Here is a 26,079-nt window from a genome sequence, read left to right as displayed (position 1 = left end):
CCCCTGCAGGGCTACAACGCGCATTAAATATATTTGATGTCTTTTGCAAAGAGCACGGCTTAGAAGTAAATGTGGGGAAGACAAAACTAATGGCCTTCTCCCCATGCCGTAAAATGTATCCCAAGATAACCCTGAACAATAGCAAGTTAGAGACTGTCAAGGAGTTTACATATTTAGGGGTCCAAATATCAGAGGGCTCAGGTTGGTCCCACCACCTGGAAAAAACGGCCTTAAAACACCAACAACTATCAGGTGCTTTGCGGGGGGAACACAGAAAATCCAAGACCAAACCGATTAAACCTGCCCTTATAGTTTATGATGCAAAGGTCTTAGGCGCGACCTTATACGGTGCAGAGTTATGGGCTTGGGACAACCTCTCGACCTTACAGACATCTGAAAACAGGTTCTTTAGAGGGATTACAGGCCTCCCACAGAGCACCCCCCTAATACCATTGTTCCTGGAGTTGGGTAGACGGCCAATTAGCGATAGAGCGCGACTGCGCCCTGTTCTCTATTGGAGACGTCTTTGGACAACTCCAGAGATTAGGCAATATGCTGATGGTTTCCTTTCGATAATCAAGGAAGATAATTTTCACAAGATAAAGTGGCAAAAAAATTTAAGGGCAATGTTAATTAACCTTGGGTTTTCTAATCTTTGGACCAATCCACTGGGGGAAGTCTTCCCAAGCAAGGAAGCCCTCAAATCACAATATTGGGATTGGGTTGGCAACAATCTGCTGAGAGGTGCCAGATCTGACTCTATGGCGGGTCGCTTCTTGGAGGCAAAAATCTATCCTATCTTAGAAAATTACTGGGACACTATTACGGTCCCACTGGATAGGAAGCTAGTCTTCCAGCTAAGATCTGGATCCATTCCCCTAAAAAAACTAACTGCAGGTTGGCAGAGGCCGACCAATATGTCATGCCCAGTATGTGAAGCAGCTGTGGAAAGCCTAGGCCACTTTCTATTTGTCTGTAAAGCCTATTCATCACCTAGGAGGGTATGGCTTACCCCTGTATGTAAAAACCTTGGGACACGAGATAGTGCAGTGGCATTGAGAATTTTGTGTACATCAACCCAGGAGTCGATAGTTCTTGGGGTAGCCAAATACTTGGGGTGGGCCTGGGCAATTAGGCGGCGATCTATGGGGGGGCTTAGTTAAGCTGGTTCTTAATTGTTTTATAAAATCCAAACACAATTTGTTATACATGTAAACCTTTTTATGACGGCATTGTATGAGCTTGCACAAAATGCTTATATGAATTTGTATTTGTTAAATGATATGTTTTTATTCTGTCATGTCCAATTTTATGCTGTGCTTTTATGAGAAATTATCTCGAATAAAGCTTGTACAACGCAACGCCATCTTTGGTGAGGCCCCAAAGCATCAGAGCACACCAGTAAACTCTTGGGCCTAATTTTTTAGCCCTGTGTTACTGTGGTTTCCATTCCCTCTCACACTATGGAAACAATCATCAGGAGATCCCCCCTTAACATATTGACTATGTAGCAACCTCGCGTACAAAGACAGGCACTTTTTGAAACAAGAAAATATAAACAAAAAGTACAAATAATTTGTTTTTTATTCAAGTTAGACCACCATTTTAAGAGGATGCTCCTTCTTCGTCTTCCATTGCCATAGTCAGAATAGCCAGAAACATGGAAAACTCTTTGAAGGAAACCTTGTTGTCACCATCCATGTCCATCATTTTCATCACTTCTTCCATCACATTCTCGTCTTTCCCGGAGGCCTGCAGAAGAGGAGGCAACAATCAGTAGGAAGTTCTATAAAAGTGAAGTTCATTACTTGCTTGCTGCCCGTTCTACGCCCTCACGGTGAGCATGGATTGGAAGCCGTGCCCCATCCCTCAGTCATCAGTATATTCAGGACACAGAAGTCCTGCCCCTGGAGACGCAGGTATTAGTTTTGAACTGGCGAGCCAGCCCCTACAATGGGAGGAGTCCAATAGCACGGATCGCTCAATCCCCAAACCCTGGCAGATTCTGTGGGCCCAATTCAGCCTCGGAGTTAAGTGACTTCGCCACTTTGTCTTCTAGGTGGCTGCTCTCTCGAGGCATCTAAAGATAGCTCCATTGAGCAGTTCAGCTCATTTCCTCCTAGCCAGAGATCAAGCCTAAAGCTCTGTCCTTGGGGTTGCTGCTGTCAGTCACCAGCAGCCTTAAAGGAGAACCTGCTCAGCTGAAACACACAAGAGCACTGCACTGAGTGTATTGATGCTTCCAGAGGCCCCCACTAGAGAGAGTAAGAGCTCAAAGACAATGTGAAGGTGGATTATTCCTAAACCCTGGGCATTACCTGGGAAGCTTGCATTCCTGCTCAAGAATCAGCTTTGTTAATGGGGACTCCCTTCACTTTTAGACGACCTGGTACCTTGTAACCTCCAAGAGCCCTCGCCTCACCCACGGGCACCAGTAGAAGGTTCCGAGACATGCCATACAAATCACGCTGAATCTGCTGGGGCATGACCAGGTCCAGCAACTAACCTGTGCTGTGCCAATACAGAATCAGTGGCGGAATTACACATCCCGCTCTAGATAGTCAGGAGTAGACCATGATTTTACTCGTGTGAAACAGGCCGTTTGTATGGATGGTGCCCATATATCCTGGAGAACAGGGTTCTCCACTTTTAAGGCTTGCTCATGAGTGGATGTCTTGGAATGCTATTTTAGCCCGAATTGTCTTCCTACTTCCTTCTTGCTGTGATTTGCACCTACACTCAGGGGGTGGTTTCCAAAGGCACTCCTAATGGGGTCATTTAGGAGATGGCCCTTGGGCTGCTCTTTAGGCCTTGTAGAAGAGCTAGATGTGGAATGCTATTTCTAAAGCAGACTATGGTCATGCCTTTCCGGCTGTGATGCAAAACATCAGTACTATACTTAAACCACAAGGGATGTTGGCAGATGCCATCCATCTTTACAATGAACCTCGGGTTGAAGCATGGCTACATGTTGAAAAGGAGAGCATTAGGCACGGGAACAGGCACACGATAATCTCCACAGTGACACCGGTACCAACACCATCAGCTTCTAAAGTTTACATATACAATCATTCTGGGTAGACAGTGGAGAGGTCAAAAAAGCATCACAAACTGGGCAAGAGTGGCATAAAGGGACTAGGGCAGCACTCGACCTGGGACATTAAGAGGACCCAGAGGGCATATGTGTGGTGGATAATTACAAGAAGCTTTGGGCGGGAAAAAAAGGACAAATTGGTTGTAAATGTCACATCTATGAAACGAAGAAATAAACTTCCTACTATTGCCAATCTTCATTCCAGAATGTACTCACACACAGAGATGGGAACTCATTCTTCACTAGACATTTCAACTGGGCCTGGTCGAGTTCGCCACACTTGCCATCTGCTCCAGAGTATTTTTTGAAGGTCTGGAGCATGTATGTACAGTGCTGTTCCAGGAGCATTATAAGGGGTGCTTCGATCTGTAAAGAAAGTAATAATCGCAGTCAGAGTTTAGGATTTAAAATGGCAAAGGGAGTCTTTATCAAGCAGTAGTGACCCTCTGACCAATAAGTAAGAACTCCCTACAGTCCCCTCCCAAGGGATCACTCTATAACTCCTCTAGATGACTGGTGCACTCCAGTTAGGCCTGGCCTGGGCACAATATGTAATTACTTCAGTGAAATTGACATATTGCGTGTTATGTTAAATTTCATTACGTTTTGCTGGAAGGAGACTCGCAGGGTTTTCCGCATGACCAAGTTTACTTTCTGGATCTTACAGGACTTGTTCGTTTAAAAATTCAAGCAAGAGACAGACAATCCTCTTTTTAATTAAAACCATTATTTAGCAAATTTTGCATAGGGAAATTATAGCAAAAATAACGTTATGCAGTTTCACTTTCCTAGTGTGAAGGACAGCTTCTGCCTACGTGTATTTGTCAGTGTCCAGCACAGTTCTTTTATTTTGATTCCTGTATGATTTGGTTCTTCGTGTGGGCTTCAGTAGCGGCCCGTCCATTAGGGCAAAGGGCCCCCCCCCACATACCTTTTTTGCAGATATGAAGAGTGTCTGTCAGTCTGAGCAAAGGTCAGTCTGACAGACATTCTTCATGTCAGGTTAGGCAGCCAGGCACTGTACATGGGGTAAATGGGCAGGCGTCTGGCTGCCTGGGCTGGACTTTGCCGGGCCAAAGATTTCACAGCCCTGTGCGCGTGACCTCCTCAGTATTGTTATGTTAAGGATTTGGGGGTCCCTGGGCAAGAGATAATTTAGGGGCTCCTATAGGCACAAAAACAGTTGAAATACCTGTGTCTTAAAGTGTCTATGAACTGCCTCAACCCGGCAAAGCGCTTTGAGGTCCCCCCCCCATGACGAGGAGGTGCGTCACAGATATACTCTGACCTGGGCGGTTTATCTTTAAGCTCTGAGGTGCCCAGGACCGACTGTCGATCAGTGACACCTCATCACAGAATTGGGTGCGGTGAGCAGTCTTGTTGACCCCATCCCACTCTGTGACGAGTAAGGGACTGCTGCCTTATCTCATTGGCTGACCCATAACAAGGTCAGTTAATGATGAGACGGCAGTCCTAATTCTCCATGACCCACCAAGCGTTCCCTCTCACGACCTGAGATCACCAATCTCGGCAAGTTTGTTTTTAAATTGTTCGGTGCATGCATTTATGTGTTTGTGTGTGTGTGTGTGTGTGTACTTGCTGTGAATGGGTGTGTGCATGAGTATGTGCTTGTGAGCACTGGATGTATGTATGTTTGCTTATGAATGGATGGGCTTGAGTGAGTGTGCATGTAGGTGGGTGAGCCTGAATATGTGTGTGCATGTGTGGCCCACCTGTCTGTCAACTTGCTTGAATTACCGGCCACTGAGTCAAAATGTAACATGCCCACGACACAAAACACAAGAGTGCATTTGGATAATAATTTCATGTGCAGACATAGTCTTGCCCCCACAATCTGTAGTTCCATTTCATCTGTCTCTGCCTAGATTTACTATCTTTGTGTGATCTTGCTCTCTCCATTGTTAAGTTTGATCTGAGTGACCCACATTTCTGCAGGTCAACACAGCCCAGTCTCCTAAAGCACCTACTGCATATCAGGGTTCAGATTAACACTAAACTTGCTGAGCTTAATGGTCTGATAGTTAGAGCTCAAAATGACAACGTAAAAATGGCCACAGACTGTATCTGTACACCTATTATAGACAAGCTAGCAACAATACCTGAGGTTTTCCATATCATAATAGAAGACACCAAAAAGACCATACAAAAGGAAAATAGAAAATATCATGAAAAAATGAAAAGCAAATCTAAACTTATTATTGATAAGGAAAATAACAGTTACATTAAAAGTATTGATGGGCTAGAATTAACACCACCGAAAAAAACGCAGACAAAAGCAAAGGCACAAGGCGAAAGATTAACAACAATAGACGTACAATTATTGGATCGAACACAGGATGAGAAAACCAGTATAGAAACAAGGGTAGATCAAGAATGTAAAGAGCAGGACACCCACGGTTTCACTATGTCAAAACGCCACAGGAAAAAATTACGCAAAGCGAGAAAAAATGTAAAAACCAAAAACTGCGCAGCAATACAATCGGATGAAGACCTGATAACAACCATAGACACGCAAGAATATGATTTAAGAAATGAATTGCCAAGAGAAGAAAAAAAGATCTCACCAACAACTAAGACTGGGAATAATAAATACTTTGCCATATTTGAACAAGAACCATCAATGGAAAAAGTGAGACCCCCAAAAAATGTAGCTATTATGTGCGCTAAAACAAGCCAGCCAGGGATGGAACAAAAAAATACGGAGGAAGGTATCAATCTGAGAAAAATAAAATCAACAGGTAAAGGGCTACTTATAGAGCAAGCACTGCAGCTTGTAAAAAATAGAAAATTAGAAGAACCGGTGGAACTAAGGATTATAGCTAGCCCACCTCAAATCAAAGAAAAGCTACTAGAAAAAGAAGAAGAACATGATAGTTGCCCGATCATTTACAGTTCTAAGAGATGGAATGATAGCACTCCTATAAAGGTAATGATAAAAACAAGTCATCCACAACATCAATATGTTGATGAAAAAACAGAAACATATTTGAAATCTAATGTAAATGATGAAGATAAAAGGAATACGCAAAAAATAGTAGAGATAAAAACAAAATTACCATATTGGGATCACCTTGTTATTGAAAATCGGTAAGGAGTAAAGCAAATTACTTACAAAACAAAGCAAGCTATGAATATAGATAGCCAGGACGACCATCTATCAAATGAGAAAGCACAACTCATTATTAAACCAGTATTTGAATCGAGAGGGAGACAAGATACACTAAATAGAGGGAATATACTTAGACTATTTAAATCAATCCCATCATTAGCTAAAATTGTGAGTGAGGATATTGACTCAATTGAATTTATGACTGATAAGGATAGTTTCCAGGCACCTACATTAATTACATTAAATTCAATGTCAATTGCAGAACAAATTCTAAATGAACATGAGACATTTAAGGCTTGGGGCATATTAATCAGTAAGCAAGTTCCAAAGGTTTATCCGACACCATTTATTAGTGAGATAGATCAGGAACAGAATGTAAAAACTAATATGAAAAAGGATACCGTACTAAAAAATGCTCAGGGCAGGTCTGCGCATAAAGTAGGAGTAACATCGCCGCAAAGGAAAATAGAAAAAGATTTAGGAATAAATGAAAAATGGATTGCCCTGGCATTACATAGCAATAAGGATCAATGATGGAATAGAACCATGCTCCACCCAAGGAAAGTAAAAAAGATCGAAAAAATGACGATTTGTTCATGGAACATAAATGGAGTGGGAACAAAGATTCATAATGCACACATAGATTCTATACCACACCCATGTCAGATTATCCTATTGCAGGAAACATGGGAAAGCAATCCATTTATGTTACAGGGCCATATTGGTTATTTTGAATATGCAAATAAAATTTATAAATATGGCCGCAAAGTGGGGGGCTAACCAACATTTATTTCAAGTAACCTACAGGTCGAGCATGAGCAATTGGACTCAAATAGCGCGAACATTCTAATAGTCAAATTGAAATATAAAACATTTAATCAGAAAATAAAGCATTTAATCCTGATTAATGTATATATACATCCAACACGCAGTAGTAGAGAATCAACATGTGCAACACTTAATAACTTTTTGCTGGAACAAATGGTGGATGACCCTTTAGCAGACTATGGGCCCGATGTAGGTAAATCTTTTTTACCACCTCTTAAATACCGATTCATACCGAATCGGTATTTAAGAAGTGGTAAAAAAGAGCAGGGCAGATGTAGGTAAGTAATTACCGAATCGGAAGGATTCGGTATTTGCCGATTCGGTAAATACCGAATCGGTAATGCCCATTGATTCCTATGGGCATTGAAGCCCATAGGAATAAATGGGCATTACCGAATCGGTATTAACCGAATCGGTAAATACCGATTTTTGCAAGGGTGCAGGGGGTGTCACTTTGACACCCTCTGGCACCCCAATTACAGGCATGTGTGCCATGTGGCACACATACATGCCCTAAGGGCATGTCTGTGTGTCACATGGCACAGGTGTGCATGCACAGATGTGCATGCACACCTGGATTCGGTATTTTACCACCCAATTGGATTGGGTGGTAAAATACCGACTCCTAAAGGCCTGTGGCACTGTTTTCAGTTCCACCTACATGTGGAATTTACCGATTCGGTAAAAATACCGATTCGGTATTTTACCGAATCGGTAAATTTACCGAATCGGTAAAATTACCGATTCTTAAATAAAACGTCCCCTACATCTCTAAAGCCTAATACCGGTCGGAAACGGCCAAAATCGGCCGTTTCCAACCGGTATTAAGGCTCCTACATCGGGCCCTAGATGATGACTGGGGACTTTAACCTGAATTTACTCGCACCTTTTATAGGGGATGATATTTCCCAATCCCAAAATCATCAATGGTCAATCCCCCATCAGGACCTAGGAATGGAGACAAACCCTTTGCGAAATAAAATCGGCATACAATTTGTTAAGGACATAGAAGCAATGGATCTGTGCATTCTTAATGGGAGATTTAAAGCAGATACTCCTCCAGCATATACATATATCTCGCATATTGCAAGGACAAGGATCGATTATATAATGACATCACTTAATATCTTTCAGAACATCACCTCATATCAGCTCGTCAGAGTTGCAGATAGTGATCACTGTCAGCAGATAATAATTACCAACATCAGGAGTAATACAAATCAATCATACCAAACTGTGCCGGGGTACCTTGGAACGATAAATTATAAAAAATGTATTTGGACTGTCCAAAATAAGGATGAGATGAATGAACAAGTCCAGAAACTTATAGAGAATTGCTTCAATGATAGAACAATGGACTCGCTGATTGAACACTGGGTATATTTTACTAGGAAGTTGGTCAATCCTCAATCTCAAGTGCAATTGGATAAAATGAACAAAAATGAGCAATGAGATGAAAAGTAAACATATATAAATCTTCCATATACAATAACAAAACTAAAAAGAACTTGAAATAGGATACGAAGACAAATCAAAACTCCCATTGCCAATGAGGAAATACTGGGTAAATTAAAATCTTTAAATCGAAACTTGAAGAAGTTAATATGGAATGAAAAAAACATGCAAAACAAGTATTCTGGGCAAAGTAATTCCATGCAAGTAAACAACCAAACGCTAGAGAGTTCTGGAAAATCATAAATCGTCTAGTACGACCAAATAAATTGGTAGTTTCATCAACTTTAACTGAGCAAGAATGGGTCACATTCCTCGAAAAACATCTAAATCAGAATGGAACATAATAACACAAATTGAAGCACAATCCTCAAAGAGACTAGACTATGAGATCGAAGAACAAATTGAAATATCAAAAGCCCAATTAACAAAATTAATTAAGAAACAAGAAGATGGGGCACCAGGACCAAATGGTATTCCGTTTGCTCTCTACAAAGAAAATCCGGAATTATAGTCAGGATATCTAGTAAAGGTATTTAAAGAAATTATACAGAGAGGTGCTATTCCCGAGCCATGGCGAGGGTCATTAATCTCACCAATCTTCAAAAAAGGAAACTGGGCGCTTCTGGAAAAATATAGGCTCATCACTGTACAGGACACAGATGCTAAGCTGTTTGCTGGGATATTGCTTACGAATTTAAATGAATGGGCAACAGAAAACAAGATATTGCCACCGAATCAGACTGGCTTTATTAAAGGTTTGGGAACAACGACAAACATCTTAGTATTATCTCTACTAATTGACAAGTCAATCAGAGCCAAACAGCCACTGTATTTATGTTTTGTAGATTTTAAATCTGCCTTTGATTGTGTCAAAAGAAATCTCCTATGGAAAAAGCTCCAGCAAAAAAATATTCCAACTGAACTTCTAAAACTGATTCAATTACTCTATACTAAAACCTTGGTTAGAGTGAGGATGGGGGATGGCCAAACATTATCAAAAGAAATCCCAGCAACTGAAGGACTAAAACAGGGATGTGTATTGGCCCCCCTCCTTTTTAATTTGTTTTTGGCAGATTTAACAGGAAACCTGGACGAATTAAATTCACATCCACCGAAATTTGCTGGCGAAAAGATTTCTAATTTACAGTATGCAGATGATGCCATCCTTCTAAGCCATACTAAAGTTGGATTACAGAGACTAATTAATCGAATAACCATATACGCAAAAGAAAATGAAATAGTGATAAATGAAACCAAAACAAAAATCATGGTGGTCACTAAGAATATAAATTTAAGACATAAAAGCAAATGGTATATGGAGAACACCCAATTGGAACAAGTTGAAGTATACAGGTATTTGGGTGTACTATTCGATGAGAAGGGAAACTATCAACCACAAAAAATGGACATACAAAGGAAGGCAAATGCCTTGACGGCAGCATTTAGGATTTTACAGAAGTCACTTGGCAACCTCGCATATCAGCCCTGTTAGACGGGGACCTGGAGGGTCGGCCGAGGACAGGGGGAGAGGCCTCCGGTGAGGGCCGTCTCCAGCGATCGTACAGACGAGTAACTTCCCCCCCACAGATGGACACCACACAAGGATGAGGTCAACACTCTTTATATACGATTCTTGAAGTAAGGTTATCAGCGATACAGTGAGGTCGGGACACGAGGGTCGGGACACGAGGGTCCTCTCAATTCTAGTCTCTGAAGGGGAAAGGGTAGCGGGACAGTCTTGGTACCGGTCTGGTACGGGTGTGGCAAGATGGGTAGCTCACAATCCTCGAGCTCGGAGTTCTGGATGGTCGGGCCGCGGCAGCGCCGGCAGGCTAGGATGATAAGTCTTGTTTGAGAAGGGCAGCGCCAGCAGGTCCCGACGACGGTGTAGGTTGCAGAGGGCCGCGGCAGCGCCAGCAGGCAGGAACGATGGTTCACGAGGATGGGCCGCGGCAGCGCCAGCAGGTCCCGACGAAGGTGTAGGTTGCAGAGGGCCGCGGCAGCGCCAGCAGGCAGGAACGATGGTTCACGAGGATGGGCCGCGGCAGCGCCAGCAGGTCCCGACGAAGGTGTAGGTTGCAGAGGGCCGCGGCAGCGCCAGCAGGCAGGAACGATGATTCACAAGGCAGGGCTGCGGCAGCGCCAGCAGTCCGTCAAGGATGAGTTCTTCTAGGTGTCTCTCGACTCCAGGATTCAACTGCCCTCCTGCTCTGGAGCTGCCCCAGTTATAGGTCTGGCCTCCTTTGATGTCCGGACCCTCGCTCTTGGAGGTCGGGAAGTCCGGGATGAGGGAGTCCAGACACCCAGCAGGGGGGTGGAGCCAGCGCCCGGGGAGGCTGGGGGCGATCGGCACCTGGCGGGGAGAGCCATCAACACTCCTCTCTCCCATTGACCTGCCAAGTGGTCCGTTCACCTCCTGGGTGGATGGTGGTGCCTCGATGTCGGGGCCTGGCCAGGCCCAGGGTTGGGGTCGAGCTGCGGCCACGCGGCCTCGTGGTGCAGTGTCCAAGATGGCGGCTGGGCCGGGGCAATGCTGCTGATGACGGCCCGGGCCGGCCGATGTCGGGGTGTTCGGGAGCAGGCGTCCCGTTGGGGACGGGTTGCGGGTTGCTTCTGTGGGTTGCCGGGGTGGTTCTTCTGGCGACACCGGAAGAGCCGGTGCTCGGGCCTTATTACGCGGGGAGGGAGCGGCCCCTTCACGAGGCCTGTCCAACATGCGTCCCCCCCAGCTGAAGGCAGGGAGAGTCACCCATCTTCTTGGGTACTCTCTTCGCCGAGGCGGAAAAAGCGTGACAGGCCGTCCGCGTTGGCGTGGTCCTGGCCAGGGCGATGCTCCACAGAGAAGTCCATCCCCTGCAAGGAGATGGACCATCGTAACAGTTTTGGGTTCTCCCCCCGCATCTGCATCAGCCATTGCAGGGGTCGGTGGTCTGGCTGTACCCTGAAGTGGGTACCGAAGAGGTAGGGCCGGAGTTTCTTGAGGGCCCATACCACTGCGACGGCCTCCCGCTCGATGGTGCTCCAGCGCTGCTCTCGAGCCAGCAGGCGTCGGCTGATGAAGGCCACTGGCTGATCGACTCCCTCGGCGTTGAGTTGAGAGAGTACTGCCCCAACGCCATGATCTGAGGCGTCCGTCTGGACGATGAACTCCCGGCTGTAGTCGGGGGCCTGGAGCACGGGGGCGGTGCACATGACGGCCTTCAACTGCTCGAAGGCCGCTTGATAGTCCGGAGTCCAGTTGACGGTTTTGGGATTTTTCTTGGATGTGAGTTCTGTGAGGGGCCCCACAATGCTGCCAAAATGCTGTTTACAAACCGCCGGTAGTATCCGGTGAGCCCTAGGAAGGCTCGGACCTCGGTTTGGGTGACAGGAGGTTGCCAGGACTGGATGGCAGCGATCTTGAGCTGAAGGGGGGCCACCAGACCGCTCCCCACTTGGTGTCCGAGATAGGTCACGGACCCCTGGCCAATCTGACATTTGCTGGCTTTGATGGTGAGGCCGGCCTGCTGGAGGGCGTGCAGGACTTCTTGGAGGTGGTGAAGGTGGTCTGCCCAGTGACGACTGTACACAGCGATATCGTCCAGGTAGGCGGCGCTGAATTCTTCGAGGCCCGCCAATACCTGGTTCACAAGTCGTTGGAAAGTAGCTGGAGCGTTTTTCATACCGAATGGCATCACTTTGAAGTGGTAGTGGCCATCCGGGGTAGAGAAGGCGGATCGTTCTTGGGCCCTGGGGGTGAGGCCGATCTGCCAGTAGCCTGCTGTTAGATCGAAGATGCTCAGATAGCGGGCAGCCCCCATGCGGTCAACCAGCTCATCCGCCCGGGGAATGGGGTGAGCGTCTGTTCGGGTAACAGCGTTCAGGCCCCGATAGTCTACACAGAACCGGAGCTCGGGGGCGACGCCCGGGGCGGCAGCCTTGGGGACCAGTACGACTGGGCTGGCCCAGGGGCTGTCAGATGGCTCGATCACTCCTAGGGCCAGCATTTTAGAGACTTCGTCCTGGATGCAGGTGCGCACCCGATCTGGCACTCGGTACGCCCTGTGTTGAATAGGTGGACTATCCCCAGTGTCCACGTCGTGAAGGCACCAGGGGGTGACCCCTGGGGTGAGGGAGAACAGATTCGCAAATTGTAGCAGGAGAGCCCGGCAGTCTTGGCGTTGTTCCGGGGACAAGGCCTCGGAGAGTCTGACCCCTTCCACTGAGCCATCTTTTTCACGGGTCCTCAGTAGGTCAGGGAGGGGCTCGGAGTCTTCTTCTGTCCCACTATCTGTTGCCATTAGTAGGCTGAGCTCCGAGCGTACGAAGTGGGGTTTGAGTCTGTTGGCGTGGAGGACTCGGAGTGGGTTCCGGGGGGACTCCATGTCTATTAAGTAGGTGACAAGGCCCTTGCGCTCTATCACCTTGAAGGGTCCTGTCCATTTGTCCTGCAGGGCACAGGGTTCGACTGGAGACATCACCCAGACTTGCTGGCCTGGTTCAAACTTGATGGAGGAGGCATGCTGATCGTACCATTTCTTCATGTCCTCCTGACTGGCCTCAAGGTTGGCTTTGGCGAGTTCCCTGAATCGCCGGGTCTGGTTGCGGAGGGTCAGGAGATACTTATATACGTCCGGAGGGGTCTTCTGGGAGGGCATCTCCCATCCTTCCTTGACCAGGCTGAGGGGGCCCCGGACGGGGTGTCCGTACAGGAGCTCGAAGGGGCTGAAGCCGAGGGATTTCTGGGGAACTTCTCGATAGGCGAAGAGGAGGCACGGGAGCAGCACGTACCATTGGCGACGTAGGGGTTCTTCCAGGCCCATGATCATTCCCTTGAGAGTGCGGTTAAACCGCTCGACCAGTCCGTTTCCTTGTGGGTGATAAGGGGTCGTGAACCGGTAGGTGACCCCGCACTGCTGCCAGAGAGACCTCATGTACTTTGAGATAAAGTTCGTGCCCCTGTCGCTGATGACCTCCTGGGGGAAGCCCACTCGAGAGAAGATCCCCATTAGGGCTCGGCCTACCACGGGTGCTGTCACGGTCCGAAGAGGAATGGCCTCGGGGTACCGGGTGGCGTGGTCCACCAGGACTAGGATGAACCGGTGCCCCTGGGTCGTTCGGGGGTCTAGGGGCCCCACAATGTCTATTCCGACCCGCTCGAACGGGGTGGTGACGACGGGAAAGGGTTGCAAGGGTGCTTTGATCATTCGGCCGCTCTTCCCGCTGGCCTGGCAGGTGGGGCAGGCCTGGCAGTGGTTGGAGACATCATTTCGCATTTTGGGCCAGTAAAAGTGTGTTACCAGGCGGTTGTATGTTTTGTCTTGTCCCAAGTGTCCAGCAAGGGGGACATCGTGCACTAAGTTCAAAAGGAAGTCTCTGAAGCGGAGGGGCACCACTAGCACCCGACTGGCCCCCAGCTCAGCAATTCTTTGCTCGCTGTAGAGCAGGTCATTGTCCCAATAAATCCAGTGGGCCCCTGCGGTGTCTCCTGTGCTCTGGGCGAGGGCTTGCTGCCGGAGTCCCTCGAGGGAGGGACAGGTCTTCTGTTCTTGTCGGAATTGTTCCTGGGTGGGACCACCCTCTTGACGCCACTGGGCCAGTTCGGGAAGGTCCTGGAGTTGAACGGGCCCTTCTCCGTTTTGTTCTGGGGGATTGGTACTTAGGGCGTCTCCCTCCGGGACGATCGGGGGAGGAGGTTCTGGCCATTCGGGTTCTTCGGGACTGGAGATGGCGCGGGCGGCCATGGACCGGGTCGTTATGCAGGCCCATTCAGGGAGGCCCAACATCCCCAGGTGCTCTCTTCTTTCAACGGCTGCCCAGGGGGAACTTTCGAGGTCGTTTCCCAGGAGGCAGTCCACTGGGGCATCATCGCGGACAGTCACCTTCAGCATTCCGGACACTCCTCCCCACTCGAAGGGGATGCAGGCCATCCGACACAGGCTTTCTGAGTTGTCGGCTGATCGGACGGGGCAAAGGACGTTTGGCAAGATCTGCTCCGGGGTAACCAGATGACAGCGGACTGCCGTCACACTGGCCCCGGTGTCGCGTAGGGCTTCAGCCTTGCGCCCATTTATGTTTACCCACTGGCTATATTTTCTCGTATTGGCGGGTAGGGGAGCCCGCGGAATCATGTCTCTTTCCCCTAGGCAGACCAGGGAAATGGCGGCTGGTTCCCACTCGGGCTGTTCCTGTTCGTATTCTTCATAATCCTCTGGGGCTGGCTCCTCTCCCAGGGCGGCGGCAGCGACCTGCCGGGGTATAGGGTTCTGGTTCTTCGGGCAATTAGGGTCGTTGGCATAGTGGCCGGTCCGCTGGCACCGGTGGCAAGTAACATTGGCTCGGAACCCCGGCCGCATCGGGGGGTTTCCCCTGCCGGCCGGGGGCGGGGTGTTGCTGGCGGGAGCCGCCGGGACGGCGTCTCGGCCCCGACCCTGGTCTCCTCCTCCTCGGGGGCGATGGGGACCCTGGTTGGTTCGGTTTGGCTCGCTGGGCCCGCTTCGGGCAACTCGAGTGCTTTCCCATCGGTCAGCTTCGGCGGCGAGTTGCCGAGGTTCAGTCAGTTTACTGTTGAGGAGGTGCTGCCTGAGCTCGACGAAGCAATTGTTGGAGAGGTGCTCCCACACAATGAGGCTAAAGAGTTGTTCGTAGGTGGTTACCTGGCTGCCCTTGATCCACCCCTCGAATGCTCTGCTGAAAAAGTTCGCGTACTCCACCCAAGTTGTACCCAGGATCCGTTTGCAGTCGCGGAACCGCTGACGGTACATCTCGGGCGTGAGTCCGTATCGAGTGAGGAGGGCGGCCTTCATGTGGTCGTAGGACGTCATCTGATGGTCCGGGAGTTGCAGCAGGGCGTCGCGCCCTTCGTTGACGAACCTCCCCCATAACCCGGCTCCCCAGTCACTTCGAGAAATCCGGTGGGAGGTCATGGCTATCTCGTAGGCTTTGAACCATTGCTGTATATCGTCGTTCCGATAATATTCTCTGACGACATCCTTGGGGATGTGGACTTTAGGGTCTGTAGTGCCAGGAGTGTTCTGGCGCTCGGGCACCCCGAGATCTTTATTCTGTTTCCGAAGCTCTATTTCTGCTAGATTGCGCTCATGTTCGTAGGCCAGTTTTTTCTCTTCTAACTCCCTCTGTTTTTGCTTCTCTTCCCGCTCCTCTCGGAGCCGCAAGTGTTCCAATGTTATCTTTTGTTCCGCCAGTTTCAGTTCTCCGTCCAACCGAAGTCGTGCCAGCTCTAATTCATGGAGTCTGCTTTTCTCTCGTTCTCGGATCTCCTCTGGGGAGAGACCCGTTCTTCTTCCTTCCGTCGGAGGGGTGCTCGTTTCCGGTGCCTCGAGGCTTTGGTTTTGGGGTGCGGCCGTACCCGTTTCTGCCCAAGATTCTAGGGCCTTCTTGAAGTCTTCTTTCGTGCTCAGTCCTGTGGTAGCAATGCCTAGTTCTATGCAAAATTGTTTTAGCTCTCTGTGGTTGTACTCCTCTAATTTCTCCATCTGGAATTTTTCTGTGGATCCGCTCTCTTTGGTTGTCATTGTGGTTGAGTCGTGGGGTGAGTTACCTTCTGTACGATTACGCGTTGGTTCGGATCGCGCCGCTGGCCACCAATGTTAGACGGGTACCTGGAGGGTCGGCCGAGGACAGGGGGAGAGGCCTCCGGTGAGGGCCGTCTCCAGCGATCGTACAGACGAGTAACTTCCCCCCCCACAGATGGACACCAGACAAGGATGAGGTCAACACTCTTTATATACGATTCTTGAAGTAAGGTTATCAGCGATACAGTGGGGTCGGGACACGAGGGTCCTCTCAATTCTAGTCTCTGAAGGGTAAAGGGTAGCGGGACAGTCTTGGTACCGGTCTGGTACGGGTGTGGCAAGATGGGTAGCTCACAATCCTCGAGCTCGGAGTTCTGGAAAATCGGGCCGCGGCAGCGCCGGCAGGCTAGGATGATAAGTCTTGTTTGAGAAGGGCCGCGGCAGCGCCAGCAGGCAGGAACGATGGTTCACAAGGATGGGCCGCGGCAGCGCCGGCAGGTCCCGACGACGGTGTAGGTTGCAGAGGGCCGCGGCAGCGCCTGCAGGCAGGAACGATGGTTCACGAGGATGGGCCGCGGCAGCGCCAGCAGGTCCCGACGAAGGTGTAGGTTGCAGAGGGCCGCGGCAGCGCCAGCAGGCAGGAACGATGATTCACAAGGCGGGCTGCGGCAGCGCCAGCAGTCCGTCAAGGATGAGTTCTTCTAGGTGTCTCTCGACTCCAGGATACAACTGCCCTCCTGCTCCGGAGCTGCCCCAGTTATAGGTCTGGCCTCCTTTGATGTCCGGACCCTCGCTCTTGGAGGTCGGGAAGTCCGGGATGAGGGAGTCCAGACACCCAGCAGGGGGGTGGAGCCAGCGACCGGGGAGGCTGGGGGCGATCGGCACCTGGCGGGGGAGAGCCATCGACACTCCTCTCTCCCATTGACCTGCCAAGTGGTCCGTTCACCTCCTGGGTGGATGGTGGTGCCTCGATGTCGGGGCCTGGCCAGGCCCAGGGTTGGGGTCGAGCTGCGGCCACGCTGCCTCGTGGTGCAGTGTCCAAGATGGCGGCTGGGCCGGGGCAATGCTGCTGATGACGGCCCGGGCCGGCCGATGTCGGGGTGTTCGGGAGCAGGCGTCCCATTGGGACGGGTTGCGGGTTGCTTCTGTGGGTTGCCGGGGTGGTTCTTCTGGCGACACCGGGAGAGCCGGTGCTCGGGCCTTATTACGCGGGGAGGGAGCGGCCCCTTCACGAGGCCTGTCCAACAAGCCCCTTTTGAAGATTATAGGGGCAAAACTTCTTCCGACCATCACATATGGCAGTGAAGCACTAATGGGGAAGGTCACTGAAATAACAAATAATGCTCTTTCTAAAACATATAAATCCCTTTTTTATCTCCCAAATAATGCCTCACCTGTACAAATTAGATTGGAATTTGGTTTAAATAATCAATATTATGCAAGAAAGGGTCATTTTATCAAAACCTGGTATCGGATAAAAAATGACCATGATAATCAGATATCACAGTTATTATGGAAATAAATAAATAAATAATAATGTGAAGTCACCTGCCTGGAATTATCTCAAGGAAGCGATAGAAGAGTTTGAGGTTATGCCAATTTGGAATAACATGATAAGTAAGGCATCTTTTAAAAAGATAGTCAATCGAACAACAAACCAACTATCGATTGTAAATGATAAAGATATGCTGGCAAAAAGAAAACATGCATGGTCAATAATAAATGGTTATACGAAAAAGAAGGTACATGAATATCTGGAAACACCCTGGTCGGAAAAAAATAAGCAAGTTCTTCTTAAAGCGAGATTTGGAATACCCCCGGGTCTTAGTCATCTTCCCCCGTGGAAAAAAATGGAGAGTTGCACATTATTTAGACTGTGTAAAAATGGAGATGAGAATATTGTCCACCTTTTATGCATTTGTCCTGGACTTCATAATGAAAGAAGAACTTTACTCAAACTTCCTTTTAATATACGAGGAATAAGGACTTGTAGGCACGCACTGAAAATGTGTCTCCACTCTAATGGCATAAGTATGAACGCTGCCTTCCTAAGGTTTTTATTGATAGCTAAGACAAAATTGGGAGATAAAGTTATAAAATGAAGAGGTATAATGAATTGTAATGACTTTTATGGAGCAATTTAATCTATTATTGTATATGTTTTGTATTGGCAATATTGTAAGATTTTAAATAATCAAATATTTTACCGGGTCAGATTAACAGATGCAATGTCATCAAGTTGAGTTTCTTCAAGGTGCACCAGATGAGTAACATTTGGTTTAGCAACATCACCTGGAACATGGGTGTGTTAGAAGGGGTATTGGAAGGGACTTATGCAAGCCAAGCCAGCTCTTGGCCTGGGAGTGTTGTGTTGTTAATTCTGTATTCTAAGTTCTTTCCTGGAATAGAGCCCACAGTGCTGCTCAAACCTTAGAGTTAGAGACTGGAGAGAGCTGTGGGCTGGTGGTGGTTGGTTATCCCGGAGCTAGTGGTCCTCTGCTCCTGGGGCTGCCGTAAAGCCAAGTTTCAAAGTAATACGAATCAGTGTGGATTCTTCAGGGTCTTTCAGCTCTCATGGTGGTAATACAGTTATAGCTGGGAGAGGTCCATTATAGAGGTGGCAGTTCCTGTCTTGTTAATTTCTTTTAATGTCTTCAATACCCAGGATCGACATTGATGGGTGTGTCCAAAACAAATCACTAAAATACTGAGCAACTAGTTATGAAGTCATCCCTTGTTCGAAGTCATTCATTTTGTATGATAGCGACAGGACGCAGTACACAGTAGAATGGAAGCAGCCCCTCCCCCATTTTTAAGAGGAGACAAAGATCCTCCAGCTGGTAGATGCAGTGTGTAATTGCAACCACCTGTGGGGAATGCCTGGAGTCCATGAAACCTCTGTACCCTCTTTCTGTGGGTTGTCTTAGGGGGCACAGTAACTGGGTGCCACAACCTGTGTGGTGCATTTCCAGAAGGCTTGTTTGCCATTGCTCCTGCCTCTGTAATATGGCACAGGCACAATGGCACAGGTTTTCCTGTCTTTTCATGGATCACGTCCCCATAAAACAAAATTAATGCCTCCTTAGGGTTGCTCCAGCGTACATTTTAACCTGACACAGCCTATGTTAAAGAAATGTCTTCCCAATAATTTGCGGCCCCTTCTGTAACATTACAGTGCCCCGGAAGCACAAAATACAGGCCCAATGACCTGTTGCATCCCCAGGGCAGAAAGTACAACAAAAGTTTCTCTCCAAGAAAACCCTCAAAAACTAGCACTATGGAAGATCACATCCCTAAACAATCCTTTTGCACTCAACTGGAAAAATATATCTCCCCCCCCCCCCATCACACTTGCTGTCCATTACCTGGAATTGTTCTAAATCAAGAATTATAAAGCAGTCTTTTGCTTGCCAGCTATGTTGACCCTGTAGCATTCCCTATTGTTATTTGGGAAATAATGTTAAAATGATGCTAAAAGGTACAAATAAAATATTTACAAAATTAAATGTGGGCAATAAAACAATTCCCACACACGCCTATCCCGTCACAGGTGGTGAAGGCTTCCTAACTAATCATAAGACTTGTAATATTTTCAAGAGCTTAAGTGTACATTATACAATACCTACCTGGGGCAGGTCACCAGAATTAAGTAGGTGTGTGCAAAACTCACGAAATGTCCTATTGTGTAATTACATAAAATTTTGGAAAAATTACATGAAATGCAAATGCGACATTTAAAACTGTATTTTAGTGCAGAATTCGTTTTTGCACCCTTTTTGGATGGAAGTATGCATTTTGTGTAAAAAAAAAAAACCTGCAAAACACACAAGTGGCATGTAACTTTCTATTCATTCACAGTGTCCTCAATTTTATGTATTTATTTATTTATTCAATTTGTAGAGTGCACAAATATTTTGGGGCCCCTGTACAGAACAGCTATGAATCGTATTACCCATCACCTTCCAAATTTAGCCCACATGGTGCCAGATATGATTAAATTATGTTAACCTTTAACAGGGTCACACCAATCAGTTGACATATGTCTTGCTTCGGCCCCAAACATCCTTAAGATGACGCTGCTTAGCCGAACCAGTTAAAGAGGTCGGCTAAGAGGCAGAGAGGTTTCGATCGAAAAATAGAATAGACAGAGTCAAAGAGAGAGAGGTTCACTCTCACGGGGGCCCTTGCAAGGCGGGGAGCCTGAGCGAGGACCCATGTTGGCCCTGTCTTAAAACCTCTCTGCGTGGCATTAGGGCGGCACAGATGCCCGCTCCTGCCAGCCCTCGCGCTCTTCCCGCCTTCAGCAGGTTTGTTCCGGAATGAGAATGACGCGCACAGATAGTAAATACTGGCCCGAATATCATTCCCTATTCCTGCCACAAATACCTATAAGCCAGACCCGTGAATTCTGGCCATAAACAACATATTCAGCCACAAGGTGCCCCCCACACCCACCCTCCCGCCAAGCAGAGACTCCTGACAGCTGCGCATGAACCTTACCTCAACCACAAGCCGGGGGAAGAAGGCACTGGCAGCTGGCACTGGAAGTGAGGTGCATTGAGATGTCGCAGGACTATTTAATGCCCTCCCAGCCCCCAGCCCCGCCCCCTCCCTCCGCTCCCCCAGGCAAAAGTGGCCCTGCCTGTTTAAAACAGCCAATGTTTGAACTAACAGTAAAAAACCTACACATTTCAGTTATCTCTTTCCTCTTAATGGTTTCACATTGTTTTTGGAATGTGTGGGCAGTTTGTGGACTTATCCGTCATCCCCCGAGGATGGAATTTTTCGTCCACGCCTTTAAAAGACAAAGAGCAACAACTGGGTGTGCTGAGGGACGTTTTCTTGTTTTTGTGGTCCATACTAGTTCTGTTTGCTTCTCAAAGAAATGCATTGATCTCTTCTTTTCTGGGAGTAACGACCCCCCACCCCTTGATGGACAGATGGATTCCTTCCGTGCAGCGCCCCCGCAACCCCACCCTCCCCGCTCCCCAGGGAGTGCCTTTCCGTATTTGTTTTCAGACCGAAGGCAGGCCCGTGTCTTGAAGTCCTAAAGAAGAAAACCAACTTCTCACGTTAAATGCGGTTAGCATGACTTCTGGGCCCGTAGGGCTGATTTTATCATGGGACAAAGAAGACTACAACTCCCAGAATGCAAAAAAACAAAGCTTGGACTGGAGCAGTAAGTCTTACATTGACCTCACACCATTGGCAGGGTATCAGTCTGATGCGCTTCTCTCCCTACGACTTTATAAAACTGTTGATTCCTGAAGTTACAACTTAACAAGCATTGCCAGCCCTTCCAGGCCCTGCTGCGTCTACCACCCCCCCCCCACCTCAGCACAGGGGAGCATGTCACCCTCTCTTCTGCCAGGCCTGATCCTCCACTGCCCAGTGCGGTCCTCAGCACCCCTCCTACAACCCATTTCGCACCACCACCACCCCTCCTAAAACCATCCTGCACCACCACCCCTCCCACACCCCATCCCACCACCACCCCTCCCACACCCATCCCACCACCACCCCTCCTACACCCCATGTCAACACCACCACCGCCCCACACCCCATCCTGCACTACCACCCCTCACACACCCCATCCCACCACCACCCCTCCCATACCCCATCCTGCACCACCACCCCTCACACACCCCATCCCACCAACACCCCTCCCACACCCCATTCAACACCACCACCGCCCCACACCCCATCCTGCACCACCACCCCTCACACACCCCATCCCACCACCACCCCTCCCACACCCCATCCTGCACCACCACCCCTCACACACCCCATGCCACTACCACCCCTCCCACACCCCATCCTGCACCACCACCCCTCCCACACCCCATTCAACACCACCACCGCCCCACACTCAATCCTGCACCACCACCCCTCACACACCCCATCCGACCACAACGCCTCCCACACCCCATCCTGCACCACCACCCCTCACACACCCCACCCTGCACCACCACCCCTCACACACCCCATCCCACCCCCACCCCTCCCACACCCCATCCCACCCCCACCCCTCACACACCCCATCCTGCACCACCACCCCTCACACACCCAATCCTGCACCACCACCCCTCCCACACCCATCCCACCACCACCCCTCCTACACCGCATGTCAACACCACCACCGCCCCACACCCCATCCTGCACTACCACCCCTCACACACCCCATCCCACCACCACCCCTCCCATACCCCATCCTGCACCACCACCCCTCACACACCCCATCCCACCAACACCCCTCCCACACCCCATTCAACACCACCACCGCCCCACACCCCATCCTGCACCACCACCCCTCACATACCCCATCCCACCACCACCCCTCCCACACCCCATCCTGCACCACCACCCCTCACACACACCATGCCACTACCACCCCTCCCACACCCCATCCTGCACCACCACCCCTCCCACACCCCATTCAACACCACCACCGCCCCACACTCAATCCTGCACCACCACCCCTCACACACCCCATCCGACCACAACGCCTCCCACACCCCATCCTGCACCACCACCCCTCACACACCCCACCCTGCACCACCACCCCTCACACACCCCATCCCACCCCCACCCCTCCCACACCCCATCCCACCCCCACCCCTCACACACCCCATCCTGCACCACCACCCCTCACACACCCAATCCTGCACCACCACCCCTCACTCACCCCATCCCACCACCATCCCTCCCACACCCCATCCTGCACCACCACCCCTCACACACCCCATCCTGCACCACCCCTCACACACCCCATCCCACCACCAGCCCCCCACACCCCATCCCACCCCGACCCCTCACACACCCCATCCTGCACCACCACCCCTCACACACCCCATCCTGCACCACCACCCCTCACACACCCCATCCCACCACCACCCCTCACACACCCCATCCCACCACCACCCCCCACACCCCATCCCACCCCCACCCCTCACACACCCCATCCCACACCACCACCCCTCACACACCCCATCCTGCACCACCACCCCTCACACACCCCATCCCACCACCATCCCTCCCACACTCCATCCTGCACCACCACCCCTCACATACCCCATCCTGCACCACCATCCCTCACACACCCCATCCCACCACCACCCCTCACACACCCCATCCCACACCACCACCCCTCACACACCCCATCCTGCACCACCACCCCTCACACACCCCATCCCACCACCATCCCTCCCACACTCCATCCTGCACCACCACCCCTCACATACCCCATCCTGCATCACCACCCCTCACACACCCCATCCTGCACCACCACCCCTCACTCACCACATCCCACCACCACCCCCCACACCCCATCCCACCCCCACCCCTCACACACCCCATCCTACACCACCACCCCTCACACACCCCATACCCCATCCCACCACCATCCCTACCACACCCCATCCTGCACCACCACCCCTCACACCCCATCCTGCATCACCACACCTCCCACACCCCATCCTGCACCACCACCCCTCACACACCCTATTCCACCACCACCCCTCCCACACCCCATACTGCACCACCACCCCTCCCACACCCCATCCAGCACCACCACCCCTCCCACACCCCATCCCACCACCACCCCTCCCACACCCCATCCCACCACTACCCCTCCCACACCCCATCCTGCACCACCCCTCCCACACCCCATCCCACACCACCCCTCCCACACCCCATCCTGCACCACCACCCCTCCCTTGCCCCGTCCAGCACCACCCCTCCCACACCCAATCCCGCACCACCACCCCTCCCACACCCCACCCACCACCATCCCTCCCGCACCCCATCCCGCACCACCACCCCTCCCATGCCTCATCCAGCACCACCACCCATCCCCCGCCCCATCCAGCACCACCACCCCTCCCACCCCATTCCGCACCACCACCCCTCCCACACCCCATCCCGCACCACCACCCCTCCCACGCCCCATCCAGCACCACCACCCCACCCACACCCCATCCCGTACCACCACCACCCCTCCCACACCCCATCTTGCACCACCACACCTCCCACATCACCACCCCTCCCACACCCCACCCCGCATCACCACCCCTCCCACGCCTCATCCAGCACCACCACCCGTCCCCCGCCCCATCCAGCACCACCACCCCTCCCACCCCATTCCGCACCACCACCCCTCCCACACCCCATCCCGCACCACCACCCCTCCCACGCCCCATCCAGCACCACCACCCCTCCCACACCCCATCCCACCACCACCCCTCCCACACCCCATCTTGCACCACCACCCCTCCCACACCACCACCCCGCCCACACCCCATCCCGTACCACCACCACTCACACACCACCACCCCTCCCACACCCCATCTTGCACCACCACACCTCCCACATCACCACCCCGCCCATACCCCATCCAGCACCACCACCCCTCCCACACCCCATCCCACCACCACTCCCACACCCCATCTTGCACCACCACCCCGCCCACAACCCATCCCGTACCACCACCCCTCACACACCACCACCCATCTTGCACCACCACACCTCCCACATCACCACCCCGCCCATACCCCATCCAGCACCACCACCCCTCCCACACCCCATCCCACCACCACTCCCACACCCCATCTTGCACCACCACCCCGCCCACAACCCATCCCGTACCACCACCCCTCACACACCACCACCCCTCCCACACCCCATCTTGCACCACCACCCCTCCCACATCACCACCCCTCCCACACCCCATCCCGTACCACCACCCCTCACACACTACCACCCCTCCCACACCCCATCCTGCACCACCACCCCTCCCACACCACCACCCCTCCCACACCCCATCCTGCACCACCACCCCTCCCACATCACCACCCCTCCCACACCCCATCCCGTACCACCACCCCTCACACACCACCACCCCTCCCACACCCCATCCTGCACCACCACCCCTCCCACACCACCACCCCTCACACACTCCATCCCACCACCACCTTGGGTAAGTTTACGCATGAAGAACAGTGGAACGAAGAACATAGATATCACAATCAATGTAAAAATACAGCGAATTATCAATTTTATTGTATATAAAAACATTGAAAACAGTCTGACAACGCAGTGGGTGTGCAATGCGAAACGTGCTCGGTCCTCAGATACAAGTGATACACACGTGTGACAATGCATGATCAAGAGTGTGTATTAAGCAAGAGCAACACAGTCTATTTTATTCTTATGTACAACCAAATTGGGTCCGTAGAACTACTCAATGACATTCAGATCCTTTAGACTGGCCGAAGGGTCGTCATCAGGAGTCTAAAAACACATGAGCCCGAGAAAAAGAGAGAACTGAAAGAGAGCAGAGGAAATATAGTCTAAATGCGTCGGAGAGGGGCAGTGGGGTACAGATTGCGCACGGTTATGTGAAACCCTGATTAGGACTATAAATTCTTCCAATAGTGCTTCAAAGGAAATTGAGACAACATCTACCTACGTTGTCAATCAGGGTAGACTAACATCCACACACTTATAACTGAATGCAAAGTCAATTTCCTAAGTCACAATCATATAGTGTCTGACAATAAATAATCCACGCAGTCGTTTTTCTCAAGTGTTCATCTTTTGATCTTTATTCTGTATCCTGTAAAGTTCGGATTGCGCTTCAGTTCTTCATCAATACAACTGACAGTCTCAATTTGTGACAACACGTCTTTCATCTAATGGCAATAACCAAAGACTTCATCAGGACTGGGACAAACAAATATATAACTAAGTTATAAAATAAGACACAAGCTTTAAGCTATATATTAGAGCAAACCTCCATCAGATAAGAGGCAAAACTACCAGACACCAAGTGCACAGCCTTTAATCTTTAAAGGCAAGAAGAGCGTGTACACACAAAGAAAAGTGTAAAACAACACCTCAAAATTTATAAAGAAAAGCCTTTAACCAAAGAAGAAAGAATCCCATACAATAAAATAGACATAAAAATAAGGATAAGCATTGAAAAACTCATAATCAAGCTACCGATAAAAAGTCCCAAAATGGAAAGAGTAGACCAAAACACCCTATGCACATTTATTTAT

At 50.2% G+C, this 26,079-nt stretch overlaps 1 protein-coding gene across 1 annotated transcript in view; it reads right to left on the bottom strand.

Moving 5' to 3' along the window:
• Positions 1-1,570: 1,570 nt before the first annotated feature.
• The window catches only part of LOC147673654 (protein S100-A5-like), an 87,113-nt gene continuing 62,604 nt past the window's right edge, over positions 1,571-26,079 (bottom strand). The window contains exons 2-3 of the mRNA XM_086946393.1: positions 3,311-3,460; positions 1,571-1,752 (exon numbers count right to left, since the gene is read on the bottom strand). Coding sequence (XP_086802519.1) covers positions 1,606-1,752; positions 3,311-3,442 — 279 coding nt within the window. The 5' untranslated portion in view covers positions 3,443-3,460 and the 3' untranslated portion in view covers positions 1,571-1,605. The remainder of the gene's footprint in view (positions 1,753-3,310; positions 3,461-26,079) is intronic.

Source organism: Lissotriton vulgaris, chromosome 12, assembly GCF_964263255.1.
Source record: "Lissotriton vulgaris chromosome 12, aLisVul1.2, whole genome shotgun sequence".
Lineage (NCBI taxonomy): Eukaryota > Metazoa > Chordata > Amphibia > Caudata > Salamandridae > Lissotriton > Lissotriton vulgaris.
This window is presented reverse-complemented; position numbering and strand designations above follow the sequence as displayed.